Here is a 16,608-nt window from a genome sequence, read left to right as displayed (position 1 = left end):
TTTTTTTTTTTTTTTTTACTACACCTTGATTAAACTGCTGACTTTCTATTCTAGTTCTATTGCTGGCTGCCCTGTTTTCTTCCTGCCTTGGTTTCCATTCTTCCTCAAGCCTCTTGACCAGTTCTCCCGTCAGTGGATGCTGAGAGGGGTATCAACTAACTCTTAAACCCTCATGTCCTGCCTTGGACTTGAGGATTTGCCATGAATAGCTTTTGATGAGTGTGTCAAAGAGATGTTAAAATAAGCATGGGATATCTGATGTTTGTTCAGGCATACTCAATCTGATGTAATTATAACTGCTTTCTCAAACTAAATGCTGAAGGCAGTTTAGTTGGGGAAACTGTTATTACGTATAAATAGGAGATGTCATTTGGTGGTAATGACGACGGGAAAACCAGAGATCACCACCACATAGATATGCTCATTATCATAAAAGAAGGAATAAAATAATGGATTTAGTTTTTTCATATTCACTGATATGGAAGGTGAATATAAAGGAGAAACCAGGTTAGCCCATGACCATATTAAAAAGTACTAAGTAAACAGGTGGGAAAGAGATAATAAATGTATTTTTAATTAGAAACCCAAAAAGGACCCTCATAGCACTTCAAGACAGGAGCTGCTATTGTGTCACATGACTAGTAAGTACCTGAGGCAGGATGTGACCTTGGGTTTTCCTGATTCAAGTCTGCACTCTACCCACTCCACAACGAAGAAGAAAAAAGAGTAAATTCTCTATATTCAGAAGTAGTTCCATAGCACAATGAATATAGCACTGGACCTGGAATCAGGAGGACCAGATCTCAAATCTGGCCTCAGTATGACCCTGAGCAAGTGACTTAACTTTTATCTGCCTCAGTTTCCTCATCTATAAAATGAGGATAACAGCACCTGCCTGCCAAGGTAGTTGAAATGGCTAAATGAGGTATTTGGAAAATTGATCTGCAAGCCTTAAAACACTACAGGAATGACAGCTATTAGCAATTATGTTCCTAGGATAGGCAGAAGACACTACTTCAGAGGTGTCAAACAAGCAGCCCACAACATTCCTGAGTGTAGCCCAAGCCAGATTAAAAAGTAACTGGGAAATACTTAACAAAGTAAATAAAAATGTACAATAAAACATAGATAAATATGAATGTGTTTTCTAAGTGATCCACAAGGATTCTGATTTATGCTTCAGTGGCCCCCATTTCTGAGTTTGACATCATCATCATCCTATATGATTATCAATCAATCAAAAGTAGGTACTCTGCTAGGTAGTGGGAAAATAAATACAAGGAGAAAACAGGCCGTGCCCCTCAAGGAGATTATATTCTTTTTCAAAAAATTATTTATTTTTAGTTTTTAGCATTCACTTTCATAAGATTTTGAGTTCCGAATTTTCTCCCCATCTCTTCCCACCCCCAAACCAAAACGGCATATGCAATTCGATACAGGTGCTACATACATATTCATATTGAACCTATTCTCACATTAGTCACATTGTAAAGAAGAATTAGAACCAATGGGAGATACCACAAGAAAGAAAAAAACAAAAAAAGAAAAAGAAAAAAGGAGAGGAAATAATATGCTTTGATCTGTATTCAGATTCTATAGTTCTTTTTTTTGGTTGTGGACAGAATTTTCCATAATGAATCCTTTGGAGTTGTCTTGGATCCTTGCATTGCTCAGAAGAGATGAGTCTCTATGAAAGTTAGACATCACACAATGTGGCTGTTACTGTATACAATATTCTCCTGGTTCTGCTCACTTCCCTCAGCATCAGTTCATGTAAATCATTCTAGGTTTTTCTGAAGTCTGCCTGCTCATCGTTTCTTATAGCACATTCATATACCACAACTTGTTCAGCCGTAAGGAGATTACACTCTACTGGAGGTGGGTAGGAGAACATACATACCTAAGTTCATACAAAACGAATACAAGGTAATTTGTGTAAGGGAAGGCATTAGCACCTAGGGGATCAAGAAAGGCTATATTCCTGCAGAAAAGGTGGCAGATGAACTGAATTTAGAAGGAAATAAAGGATTCTAATAGGTAAAAAGGTAGAAGTGAGCAGAGAGTACATTTCAGGTATGGAAATGGAAGATATGTGAAGAACAAGGTGGCCAGTCTAACTGTACTACAGGGTACAAGAAGGGCAGTTTATACATATACATATATATATATATATATATATATATATAGATACACACACACACATATACATCTATACACACATACATAAATACACACACACACATATACACATACACAAAGTTGAAAGGGCAGACTGGGGCCAGGTTGTGAAGGAGCTTAAAAGCGAAAACAGAGGTACTTGTACTTTGATCCTAAAGGCAACAAAAAATTTAAGAGCTGGAATGACATGGTCATATAACTTCACTTTAGGGGAAAAAAAAATTGGAGGTATATACTTTAAAAAAGAAAAGCAATCAGGGCAGCTAGGTGGCACAATGGATAGAGCTCTGGCCTTGGAGTCAGGAGAACTTGAGTTGAAATCCTGCCTCAGACACTTGACATTAGCTATGTGACCCTGGGCAAGTCACTTAACCCTGATTGCCTAACCAAAAAATAAAATGAAAGGAAAAAAGGAAAAGCAAATTGTATTATGATAGAGACCTACAGTTTCACATACAATCCCCTAATTTGGTATTTGCTAAGTTCAGAATAAAAACAAATTAAATAAAAATAATTAGTCTAAATTATTCATTTTCAACAAATGAGGAAACTGAGGCCAGGAAGTACTCATGATCATACAAGGAGTAACAGGCAGGATTTGAAATCAGGTCCTGATTCCAAATTCAGTACCCTTTCCACAAAGGGTTGAGTCTTAACCCATATGATAGGGATTCTCACTCAATTTTAAAAATTAAAAAAAATTTACTTCAAAAATACAAACTTTAAAACTGAGATGCAAAATGTCATTTTTTTACCCTAGTGCTAACCAAGGTCATACAATTTTTATGATCTTTCTCTTTAACTGGATATTAAGCTAACCCAAAAGGACCCAACTAGATGAAGTTTCTCTTCTTGTCCTATAGAATAAGACACAGCTCACCAGGTATTACGGAGCTAAATTGTTCATTCACATCATTACAATTAACTGAGGAAGTCAATTCTTACTCAATGATCAAAATCATGACTATATTACATTTCCACAATGACTTCAACTGGGAGCCAACTTCTTGTGAAATAATCTCCATTAACTGAAAAGCATTTAATGAAAGTACTATTGGTATGCTGTACATTTTTAAAAATGTGTTTACTTCAGAAGCTGCTAGTGACTAGAGCACTGGCCCTGGACTCAGGAGGACCCGAGTTCAAATTCAGCTTCAGATACTTGCTAGCTGTATGACCCTGGGCAAGTCACTTAACCCCAATTATTTTAAAAAAAAAAAACACTCTTCCACATGAACCAACTCATCACAGGTGAGACTGCAAAGCATGGAATAGATTTGTAAAAGACATAGGATGTGGAAGATCAATTCAATTACTTCAGACAGCGTTAAGTCTCTCTCTACCTGTTAATACTGCTTCCTTTTGGAATAGATTCATCATAATCCTGAAACAATCCAACTTTAGCCTGCAACTCATCTGGTTGCACTAAATTTGTTGGCAATAGTTCTCATATCTAATCTATCTGCTAATATCTAAGCTTGGCAGTTTTACCATACCAATCCCAATTCTACATGTTTCCTGTTCAGTGTTGGTCAATGCAAGTAATCATTGAATGAAGGAATGGGTATGTATCACAGTAATGCTGGTATTCAAGGACTCAATACTCCTTCTGTTCCAATGAACAGCTTTCAGTATATTTACTATAAACTCAGTTTGCCTACTCACCTCCTGACACAGAAGTGATAAACTTAACATCAAGAATGAAACACATTTCTGGACATGGAATTTGTTTTGACTACACATATTTGTTACACAGGTTTTGTTTTTCTTTTCTTTTTTCCTCCACCAGTGGGAAAGTAGGAGGAAAAGAAAATAAATTCTTACTAATTAAAAAAAATCTAATTAAAATTTTTTGGTCCATATTCATTAGGAATTATTAGGTCTATAGCAACAGTTCTCTAACTTTTTGGTCTCAAAACCCCTTTACACTCTTAAAAATTGATAAGGATCCCAAATATGAGTTATATCTATATGTGGTTATGTGGGTTATATCTATCGATAGACTGTATTAGAAATTAAAACTAATAAATTTTAAAAAATATTTATCAATTCATTTGAAAATAACACTAACCCATTCATGGCAACATACACATTTCCTTTAAAAAATGATATTCCCACAAACCAAAAGAAAAAAAGTGAGAAGACTGGCTTTGTTTACATTTTTGCATCTCTTTAACGTCTGGCTTAAAAGAAAACAACTGGATTTTCCTATCAGCCTCTGAATTTAAACTCTCCCATATGTTGTTTTGGTTAAAATAGAAGAAGAAAATCTGGCCTTACACAACTATGTAGTTGGAAAAGGAAATAGGATTTTAATAGGTGAATAATATCTTAGTATTATTATGAAAATAGTTTTGACTGTGCAGACACCCTGAAAGGGTCCTTGAATACTCAGGGACTCCATGAACTACTCTTGGAGGATGCTTCCTTTCTCTCCATTTTCTTTCCCTTATTTAAGCACCAAAACATCATTTGTATTTGGTAGGATCCTTTTTCTATTTTGTCAAATAGCTTATATAATATTAGAAATAATTTTTCTTTAAATGTTTGAAAGATTTATTTCACAAATCCATCTGGTCCTGGGTTATTTTTGATGATAGAGGAGGAGTTCATTCACAGCTGGATCAATTTATTTTTTCTTAGTGTTATTTACATTCTCTATTTCTTATACTGTTAATATGCATATTTAAAAATTTTGTAAATATTCATCAATTTCATTTAAGTTATCAAGTTGCTGGGATATAGAGTTGTGAAAAGTTTCTAATAATTCCCTTTATTTTCTCTTCATTTGTTGTGAATTCTTTTTCAATTTTTGATACTGGTAATTTGGCTTTTCCCTTTTAAAAATGAGATTAGCTAACTTAGTTTTTTTTTTTAATTTCCTAGTTTTGTCAATTCAGTCTTTTTTTTGCTCTGCATTTTATTTTCTCTTTGACTTTTGAATTTCTATTTTTGTGTTTCCTTTAGGATATCTGATTTGTTGCTTTTCTAGTTTTTTAGGTATTCAATTCATTGTTCTGTTCTTTTCTGTTTTGTCAGTGAAAGTGTTTGGGAAACCAATTTTCTAAGGAAGAAAACCATGTTATCAACAAAAAAATACAAACCCACATGATTATATCACTAGATGATGAAAATTATTTTGACAAAATACACTTTAACACTTCTGTTAAAAAAATCAATCCAATAATCCATTCCAAAGTGCCTACTTTGTGCCAGGGATTGTGCTGAGTTGCTGGAATAAATGGACGTTTCCTTAATATGATAAACTTCATCTATTCAAAACTAAGAGCAAGTATTATATATAAAATGGAGAAATGCTTAGGGCCTTCCTAATAAAATGCAAAGGTATCCATTATATTATCATCATGATTTTGAGGTAGTTATACAAAAATGTTTCCTGTAGCAATAAGACAAAAAAAAAATTGAACGAGTATGAAAAAAGGAAACAGGACTAAGCTTTTTGTAGATGACATAGTGGTTTAAAGTACCCTAGAAAGTTAACTAAAAAAAAACTGAGTAACTTAAGTAGCAGGGCATAACATAAATCCACACAAATCAGCCGCCTTACTTTTATATTACCAACAAAACCCAGCAGGAAGAGAGAGAAATTCTATTCAAAACTTCAGAACGTATAAACATTTGCCTAGATACTACCAAGAAATACACAGGAATTGGATTAACACATCTACAAACTATTCTTTACAGAAATAAAGGCGGACAAAAATAGTTAAGGGTTTATTAATTGTCCATGTTCTGGGATGTGCCAGTAAAATAATGATAACACTACCTAAATTAGTTTACATATTCAAATTCTATGCCTAACAACAAAAGGAGTATTTTATAGAGCTTGAAAAATAAATAAAAAAAAATTAATCTCTAAGAAAAAAAGGTCACAAATCTTGAGGGAAATAACAAAGGAAAAAAAAAAGATGAGAAAAAAGGGGGCCTAGCAATACCACATCTCACACAGTACAGCAAAGCAGTCACCATCAAAATGACTTCTTGCTGGTTAAAAAATATAAAAGTTGATCTGTGGAAGAGATTAAGTATATAATATACAAAAGCATATGAATTCAATGTTCAATAAATTCAAAGCCCCCCAATTATTGGAGTAAGAACTCAACATTTAGCAAAAATTGCTAAGGAAAGTAGAAAGCAGCCTGGTAGCTCTCAGGTTTGGACCAGTATCTCACACTATACACCAAAGTAAACTCCAAATGGGCCTAAATGTAAAAATCCCATCATAAATTTATTAAATAATTGAGGAAAGAAAAGCCATTTGCAAGCAACTTTGGATAGAAGAGTTTTTGAGTGAACAAGAATTGAGAGGATTATGGCAGAAGAAAAGGCAGTTTTGATGACATAAAATTAAAAAGCTATCGCAGAAACAAAATCAATGCAGTTAATGTAAGAAGGGAATTTAACTGAGGAAAATCTTTGCGGGAAGTTTTTTTTGATAAAAATTTTATATCCAAGTTTTGTGGGGAATTTTTTTTGGGGGGGCAGTAGGCAATGGGGTTAAGTGACTTGCCCAGGAGTCACACATCTAGTGTTAGGTGTCTGAGGCTGGATTTGAACTCAGGTCCTCCTGAATCTAGGGCCAGTGCTCTATCCACTGTGCCCCCTAGCTGCCCCAGGAATTTTTTAATAGAGAATTTATAGGGGATTGATTCAACTATACAGGGTGTTCCCAATTGTCTCAGTGCAGTTTTAAATGACTATGAACAGGCATTTCTCAAGAGAAGTCAAGTAAAATGCTCCCACATCAACATAGATACTGAAGTCCCAAATATGAAAGCAGGATTTTGGGTACAGGAAGACTGGAAGCTGAGTGGTAATAATCTCTTGAGAAGAAAAGTCAGGAAAACCTGAGAGCTAAAGGTAAACAGTAAGCAGGACCTGGGTAGATGACAGAGATGGTTAGAATGAAACCCAAAGGTGGACAGATTGTTAAATTCAGATACCAAGTACTCCCAAGTAGCATCTAGTGGCCATTACAAGCCATGTAAAGAGGGTAACAGATTTGGAGCTAGAAGATATTCTGGAAAGCCATCCACCGAAACCCCTCATTTTACCGATGAGGATGTAGATCCAGAAAGATTTTAACTTGCCGAGAGGCACACGAGCTAGTTAAGTGCCAAGTTTGAATCCAGGCTACCAGACTCCAAATCCAGTGCCTTATCCATTCTGCATGTGAGTTCAAATCTTACCACTGACACAACCTGTGTGACCTTGAGCAAGTCACTTGGGCCTCAGTTTCCCCACCTTTAAAACCAAGAGGCGTGACTAAATAGCTTCCAAGGTCTCTTTCAGCCCTATATCTGAGATCTGATGGGGAAAAAAAAAGAAAACCTTACAAGAAATGTTGTAAAGGACTCATTTCTTTCTGAAAAGAAAGCTTAATATCTCTACCAGTTATCATTAACCAGTACCAACTGGTTAAACTTAACACCCCTACCAGTTTTTCATTCATTTCAACCGTGTCCAACTCTTCGTGACTCCCTTCGGGGTTTTCTCGGCAAAGATCCTGGAGTGGTTTACCATTTTCTTCTCCAGCTCATTTTACATATGAGGAAACTGAGGCAAACAAGGGTACACAACTTGCCCAGGATCACACAGCTCTACCAGATCTTTGCGAAAATGTTTGAGAACAAGAAATTGAGGGAAAAAGTCAGGTCTCTTGTCTCAAATCATGCTTACAATTTACAAGAAGTAGGCAGAGCCCCAAATATTTACCTTTATCATCTCTTTTTCAATTGCAATTAAGGGGACACCTTTTACCTTAGAACATCTCATCTACATAATGCAAAAAGGCATAGATGAGGCTACCATCTGCATAGATGGATAGATAGCATACCCACATTGATGAAATCAAGTATCTCACCCACATCCAGGTAATGCTGGCTATTCTTGACTCTTCTTAACTATGTTTCTGTGTTTATACATACTCACTCCTACACTATTCCAGCATTCTTATTAAACAAGTGTCATTACAAACTTTATACTATGTAAAAAAGGTCATTGCACCCTCAAGGAAACACACTGAATAACTCCATACAAAGATATAAATTGTAATTTCAGAATCCACTGAGATAAACTGTCTCATGCTTGTAATGTATCTTTAAAAATACCCAATATAGGTATTTTTATATCCTTACCCTTTTACAGCTCATTACAAAGGAGCCATCCATCAGTTCTATGGCATTTCTAAAACATTTTAAATGAGCCAAAGTGGTTTCTTATTACACCTCAGTCTTCTCCCACTACTCCTTTCATTTTCAGCTCTGAAACCTGGGTCGTATTTTCTAGCCAGATGCTACATACCATACTGGGAGGGGTTAGGAAACATTTCTATCAAAACAGCCCCCTTTTGATTTAAGGCACAGGAGGCTTTTCTTAAACTTATCATTACAAAAAAAACATTAAATTACTCATAAAACAGAAGCAAAACTTTGGGGTGCTATTTAATTTAAAAATATTATAGGATGACTTGAAAAAAACAACCTCATCTTTCTTCCCAGTGTTATTTTTTCAACACTTTGCATATGAAATACTTAGTGAAAGTGAATTAATTAACTCCTCTTACCATGATTTACCCAGATAGGAAAAGGGAAGAAAAATGAATGAATAACAATTAGCTGGTCCACAGACTTCTAAAATTTTAGATAGGCATAGAAAATATTTACATATATAAAATATATACATATGTGTACACATACATACATCTATATTCCTCTAGAGAGTGAGGGAGAGGGAAGGATGAGGGAGGTAGGGAGAAATGGAAGGAAGGAGACAGAAGGGCGGAAGGGAGTTCTGGAATTCCAAAATCTACAAGTATCCAAGGGAAGAAAGAAGAAAATACCTGGTCTTTTTTTGTTACTAGGCTTATAGGCATAGAGCAAAAAGACTGGTAAAATGCAACCTTAGCTGATATTTAGCTGATATGCATTCATACACTTTTAATTTTAGTAAGTCTAGTGTGGTTATATAAAACTTGGCATCAGCAATATTGAACACATCAACTGTTGACACCACTCACTATGTGTGCAGAATTGTGCATTAAGCATCAGGGAAAGGGAAACCAGAGAGTGATATAAAGGTCAATTAATCCAAACTCCATATTTTACAAATGAGGAAACTGAGACACAGAGAAAGTGACTTGTCCCAAGGCCACACAACTCTAAGTAGCCGAGAGCAAAAGCTTGAAGCATGGTATATACTTCTTGTCCTCCAGAAGCTTATGGTCTACTAAACCAAAAGATAATTGTGCAAATTTACATAATGCTTTGCAGTTTCCAGAACACTTTCCTAATTATCCACTCTATTAGGTAATTATAGCAAGTATTATTATGCTGATTATATAAAGTGCCAAGTAGGTGATGCCACAGGACTCAAAGCTGTATGTGACTGTTCATTTGTTTCAACCGCAAGTGACTGTAACCTAACTTGGGGGTTTACTGGCAAAGATCCTGGAGTGATTCTCCAGCTCATTCTGCAGATTAGGAAACTGAGGTAAACAGGGTTAAGTGACTTGCCCAAGGTCACAAAGCTAAGTGTCTGAGGTTTGATTTCAAGCCTTTCCTCTCACCCATATTATGACAACCACCTGTTTGAACCCCAACCAGCAGATTCTGGGGGTTTTATTCTTTACCATTACAAAATGATGAGGCCTCATTAAATATCATGCTATTATGTCCTGCTATCAGTTGTATGCTTGAAAGATTCATTATTATATATTTGGTAGAAAGGGAATTTCCAGAATTCGTACCAAAAAAAAAATCCAAATAGAACTTAAATTAAAGCAAAACCTAATGTGATTTTTTTTTAAAGCAAGATTCTGGTTCCTTTTTAATGAATAAACTAGGCATAGAGAAAACAAATTGTGAAATAAATGTGAAATTAATTGATAAGCTTATTCTTAATTTCTGTTGATTTATTCTGCTAAATATTATTTAAATTATTACTTATTACATTATTCTGTTAATAATAATCCATTTTGTATTGCAGGTATCTCAATTTGCCTTACACTACCTTTCTTTAAGGCATTTTGACACTGTAAGTGGCCCATAACCTGAAGGAAATTACCCTGAGTCAGTCTTGTCTTTTCAAAAAAGTGAAGTCCTAATTGGCTCCCATTTTAGGTCGAAAGCTCCTTGAGCACTTGAAGACTGTGTTTTGCCTTTTTTTGTATCCCCAGCACTTAGCACAGTGAATGGCACGTAATAGGTACTTAATAAATAGTATAAACAGTATAAAACAAAATAGTCTGAATAGCATCAAAAAAGTGAATGAATGTGTAAGTCCTGGCCCTGTTATTTAACTTTTGTAAGACCTTAGGGAAGACTTGTAGCTAGTCTATCTAAGCTTCAATTTCCCTATCAGTAAAGTGGAGCTGACTCATACACTGCCTACTAACTATAAAAAATGCCACACAACCATGAGTGCTTTTATATTGTTGAGATTCACCACAATTGACCTCTGTTCATTTTTTTTTTTTTTTGGTATAGCATCTTGTACTAGACTACAGGGTAGAAGTTTAAAATATTTGATTTGATCTTTTTCTTTTATTTTTTTGCCACAAGTGCAATTTTATCTAGGTACACAAATACATGAATATAGGGAAAAAATATTGACTTTGTGAGCTTGTGTGGAAAATACCTCCTCCAAACAGAGGTACATACAGGTTAAGTGACCATCCCAGTGTCACTTGTTTAACAAATGAGAGGAAGGATTTAAATTCAAAACTTTTTGATTTCAGACCTAGCACTCTATCAGGCACCAGGAAGATATAGATACTTCTGCGTCTGCACAAATCATGTCAATTTATATAGCACCTGATATTTTGCAAAACCCTCGTGATTCTCACAATTTCCCTGATAAATACTTAAGTTATTACTTCCCCCATTTTATTTTATTTTTTCTCCCCCATTTTATAGCTTAGACAATTAAAGCCCAGTCAGGACAATGTGGTGACTTGCCCCTTCCAAGGACTCACAGTGATCAATCACCTTGGGAGACAAGGCCTTTTTTTTTTTTTTTTTAATTACAGTAAAACCAACCAGCAGATTGGCTCGATGAATGGCCTCCCAGCCCCCTGGTCGTGGGCAGAGTGCAACAGCAGTTTAGCCAAATGGAGAGAGAACTGGACTACGGTCAAGCAGGTGATTTTCCTAGGATGTGGATGTGCTAGTTTTAGGTTTTCCCTGTAAGCATGGAAACTCCGCAGTTTTTCCCTTTTTTTTTTTTTTGGTCGAGTAAGACAAAAAAATTTAAACCAAAAGAGTTTAAACCTACACCTCTGGCATTTAACTATCCTAGCCCTGGACAAGCTTCAGTTTCCTCATCTGCAAAATGAGAATAGTAATTGCACGGACCACACAGGGTTGAAAGCTCAAAGCCTAATTTAAACGACTGCAGTGATTATTTCCACTTAAGACACCTGCTGCCTGAGCAGTCCCTAGCTTTCTCGGGGCATCAATTTCCTTATCTATAAAATAATGGTGTGGCCTCTAAGGTCCCTTCCAGCTCTAAAGCTCAGAACCGGCCTATAGTAGGACCGGAAGCAAAAGGAAGAGCTGGAACCTGAACCCAGTACCGACTCTAAAGCCATGGAGATCCTCCCCTACTGCACCCCAGCACCTTGACCTGTAACACGCAGGTGGGGCGTCACCTTTTGGCATCACAGTTTTGAGCTGTTAGCAATCTGAGCCGATCTAGTCCAACCAAAACTAGGCGCTGTGGATAAGAGTGCTGTATCTAGCACCCAGAAGACCCGAGTTCAAATTCTACTTCCTTGCTGTGTAAGCCTGGGTAAAGCCCTTAAAACCCCTGCCTGCCTCATTTCCTGATCTGTAAAAGGAGGAATCATAATAGCACTTTATTCCAGGGTTGTTGAGAGGATCAAATTAATTTTTATATAAAACCTTAGGTCTTCCTGATGCCAGGTCCAGCTAGAGACAGTGCTTAGTAGCTTTAATTCTCCATTACATTACATATAATTATGATTACTTGCTATCTTTAATTACTAAGAGAAACCCAGGAAAAGTTAAGAGGCTTGCCCAAGGTCACTCCCCCGATTCTGATGAGGATTAAATTTTTATACACGCATATTACATATGCACATACATATCCAATCAATTCTATTATGTAAAATATTTTATAAACAATTATATATTATTTGCTAGCTTTGATTCTTGAGACACTCAGAAAGTTTTAAGAGATTTGCCCAAGGTCATTCCAGCAAAGGCACCTATATCCCAGAGTTGAGGAATCAAATTATATATATAATACACACATATACGTATTTTCATTTACACAGATAAAGATGTACACACATTTTCATTATATATTATATAATTATATGTCCTTATGTTTTTGTGATTATTTGCTATCTTTAATTTTTATAAGAGACCCAGTAACGTTAAAAAGACTTGCTCAAGGTCATGCTGGCAAAATCACCAATCTCCCAAGAATGGGAGAATCGTTGTGGGGAATTAAATGAGGTGTTATATATACATATATATGCCGACTTTAATTTTCTAATACAAAATTATAAAACACGACTGTTTGCTAGCTTTAATAATCGAGAGACCCAAGAGAGTACGCCAAATCACCCTAGCAGGGCCAAGCTCCAAACCTAGGCCCCCTCCCTCTTCCTTTCCTGTACACCACTCTCTCCACCTCGGAGCCACCACCCCTCACACCTCTGCGGGGCACGAGTCGCCACCACTCCCCGCACGGAGAGCTCAAGCCCTCGGGACCAGTGACTGGACGTATTACCCGAGGGAAAGGAGGATTTCCCACCCCCCACCCCGCGTCCTCCGCCGCCCTCCCGTTCCTCGGGGTGAAGCCGAGCTACCCGCCGGGCGAGGAGAGGGGAGCGCTCAGCGGGAGGCCGTCGCACCTCAGAGAATCTCGCCGAGCCCCTGCGCTCTCGACGGGTGGGCCCGGGTTCCGCGGGTGGGCCAGGGGTTCCCCGAGAGGGTCCCGGGGAGGTTGGGAGGGGGCGTCCCAGGAAAGCAGGGGTCCCGCGGCGGGGAGAGAAGGCAGGGAAGGGAAACCAAGGGCGACGATAGTTAAGGAGGAGCAGACTCACCGCCGTCGATCCCTTCTTTACCGCCTCTTGCGCGTATTCCACTTGAAAGAGGTGCCCGTCGGGGGAGAAGACAGTAATCGCACGATCATAACGGGCCGCCATAGCAGCACGAAGATGAGCCGGACCCGTCGGCCGAGGAGCCGCCGCCTCTGGGGCCTACAGAGCAAAACTAGGACCCGCCCCATCCGCGGCCGCACGTGCGAGGAGGGGAGCCGCGCCAGCCTGAGAGTTCCTAATCAGCCTCAAGGAGCGCACCAACTGCGCCAGGGGCTCCGCCGCGGGCGCTTTATATGCCCTTCGCGCCCCCTCCCCGCCCCCCCAGCTCTTCCTCTGCCCTGCCCCTCGCCCGCCCCTCCCGACCTTCCGACGCCTTAGCGCCACTTTGTCGAACTAGGTTGCCCCTCCTTTTTTTTTTTTTTCAGACTCAGTGATTAAAAAAAGTGTGCGTAAAACCGAAAGCGCTTTAACCGGGTAAATCGTTATTATGAGGATGAGGAGAAGCGCTCATGCATCCCTTCCTGCATTTCTGCATCCCACAAACAAGCAGGTGGGGAAGGGGATAAAAACTTGCAAACATTCCCACCGCTGCGGGCTCGTGAATTTAGCGAAAAGAAAACGTTTAATGAAAGCCCGGGCGCATTAGGGAGGTGACCAGAACAGGTCGCTCCTTCTTTCTACACACCCCATTGAGCGGAACTGGCCCTCTTCTCTTCCCTGCTCTAACAGCACCCCCTTTCATCCCTAACTACAAGTTCAACGGCCCAAGAGCTCCCCAAACTTCCAAAAGGGCAACTGGTCTTCTTCCAGCTCGGAGATGCTGTGAATTGTCCATTGTTATCCTCAGCATTTAGCTACTATTTGCACGGACGTAGAATTGTTCCATCATTACCTAGAGTATCAGAGTGTAGTAGAACATCGGGAAGAATAAGAATGCGTTGTTAAGTTTTTATTTGCTTGATGCACTCGGAACTCTTCCGTTATTACGTGTAGTTATCCGTGGGCGTAGTAGAAAGACGGGGAGAATAAGAATGAGCCGTTAACTTTTTGTTTGCACGGTATACTAGAAATTGTTGCGTTATTACCTTTAGTATCAGAGAGTGTATAGATAACATTGGGAAGAATAAAAAGGTGCTGTTAATATTCTGTTCTGTTCTGTTTTTGTTTATTTCAAAAGACATAATCTGCATTTTTTTCCAAAATAAGGAGGATCATATTTATAATGAGTATTACACTGCTTGCCCTTCCCAGCTGGGGGTGGGGTGGGGTGGGGTGGGGTGAGGTGGGGTGGGAGAGTGGGGGGGCGGAGGTGGGGGAAGGGCAGAAGGGAGGGAAAGAATCTGGAACTGAAAATGTAAAAATGAATATTAAAAAAACTTATTGAGGAAGACTGAACAAATACATAATGATTTTTTTTAAAAAATGGAAGAAGTATTAATTATCAATAGCCACCTGAAAAATTGTTAAAGCTCTCGAATAATTATACAAATCAAAACAATTCTGATATATCGTGCAACTATTAAATTGGCAAAGATATAGAATGTTAACAGCAATAAAATGTTATCTATAAAAAATTCATAGTAGCATTATTAGTAATAGCAAAAAATTTATTAAAAGAGAGCAATTGGTGTCCCATAAGGAATGGTTGAGCATATTATGGTATATGTATGTAATGAAAGAGTATTGTGCCATAAGAAGTATTAAGTATGAAGAATCAAGAAAGCACAGGAAAACATGAAGTGATGCAAAATTAGAATGTAATCAGTGACTGCCACAGCTGTTTAAATAATAGCATCAAAAGAAAATCTGCAAGGAAAAAGCACAAAAAAAAGTTCAGAAGGGTACACAGAAATAAAATTTATTTCTATTACTATCTTATATTTAATCTGCACAATTTTTAAAGCTGTAAATTACTTACATTTTTCTTATTGTTGACTACCAAGTTTAGAATTTTTTTTAAAGTTAGCATTATTTAAGATGAAGAAAGTGATTAATCTTAAATGTACTAAGTGAATTAACCCATCATCTTAGTGCACAGTCAAACTTTATTTGCCCAGAAGAGTGCTAATATATTTCATTTGGATAAATCTTTTACCCTGTAAATGAAAACAAACTCCAGTTTCCTTATTGGTGGGAACTGCAAATAATGCTGATAAAAAGAAAGAAAGTGGACTGTGTTTCCATTTTTGAGTTTTACTTAAAAATCTTTAAAAATAAATATACACATACCATCAAAACAAGAAACTGTGATTTAAAATTTCTGGTTCAGGACTTTTGTCAAGAGTAAGTACTGGCAGCATTTTATTATGACGGAGAAAAGTATTCTGTAACTTTTCTTGAAAAGCAATCTATACCTAGAGAACAACAGTCCTAAGCTAAATCATGACATTAAAATAGCTGCTGTACAAAGTTGTGATAAGCTTCATCTAGTCAGAAGCCAGTTTTTGAGAGGGGAAATGTTTTCCCATACCTCCCTTAAAAACAAGTTTTAAAGTTATTTAGCATCAGAAAGGCATCAAAAGACTAGGTCAGTTTATAAAGAAGAACTGTATTTAGAAAATCTAGAGCAGAGACCTTGCAGTTTGGAATGCAACAGCCATTATAATTTTTTCCCTGGTCCTCTATGCCATTACTAACACTTTGGTTAGAGAATTTGAAGAGAAGTGAACAACATCAAAGTGCAAGCATTTGATGTGAGAAAAGTCAATGTGCAATTGTGATTTTTCCCAAATTGTCCAGGCAAGTGATCCAGATATAGGCGCTGAATCCAGTTGTTTTGTTGGTTTTGGAGTTACTAGTAGATTTGAGTTTAAATACCAGCTTTATCATTTACTAGCTGTGTAACAATGGGTTACATTTAACCAGGCTGAGCCTCAATTTCCTCATCAGAAAAGGGAGGGTTTTGGACTAGGTGGTCTCTGAAGACCCTTCTGCTTTGAATCTGTGATTCTATGATGTAGTTCTAAATTACTGAGTGAGTTCTCTTCTGCTCAGTTACTGATTTATGTTGTCATGGAGCAGGTGAGTTAACCTCTACCCTACCATTTCTTTTAGAACAAATTAATACTATACATTGCTCTTTACCTGGAAAAATTAATTGTACTTTGGGCCATAAAAGGCTGAGGTCAATTGCAGACAAAGGGTACTTGTAATCTATATAGGGGATTACCTAAAGCATTGTAAAGTTATAATTGGGGCTTAATTTGTGAATGTCCATCTTCTGACAACTAGAAAACATTTTTAAAAATTAATCAAAGTCCCCCTCTTCCTCCTATCTCTTTTCTCCCTCCCAAATTAAAAAAGAAAGAAAAACAAAGCCTTTGTAACAAATACATATA

At 37.5% G+C, this 16,608-nt stretch overlaps 1 protein-coding gene across 2 annotated transcripts in view; it reads right to left on the bottom strand.

Annotated features, from left to right (window-relative positions):
- The window catches only part of LOC114054134 (proteasome subunit alpha type-7-like), a 32,209-nt gene extending 18,674 nt beyond the window's left edge, over window positions 1-13,535 (bottom strand). Inside the window, exon 1 of one of the 2 annotated variants that reach the window (XM_027877277.1) lies at window positions 13,274-13,535. In XM_027877277.1, the coding sequence (XP_027733078.1) occupies window positions 13,274-13,375 (102 nt within the window). In that variant the 5' untranslated portion in view covers window positions 13,376-13,535. The remainder of the gene's footprint in view (window positions 1-13,273) is intronic. The other variant, XM_027877276.1, reaches the window with a different exon arrangement.
- Window positions 13,536-16,608: the final 3,073 nt, after the last annotated feature.

The sequence above is a fragment of the Vombatus ursinus genome, unplaced genomic scaffold (assembly GCF_900497805.2).
Source record: "Vombatus ursinus unplaced genomic scaffold, bare-nosed wombat genome assembly UNPS02014812.1, whole genome shotgun sequence".
NCBI lineage: Eukaryota > Metazoa > Chordata > Mammalia > Diprotodontia > Vombatidae > Vombatus > Vombatus ursinus.
The sequence above is the reverse complement of the archived record's forward strand: the minus strand, read 5'-3'. Positions and strand labels throughout refer to the sequence as shown.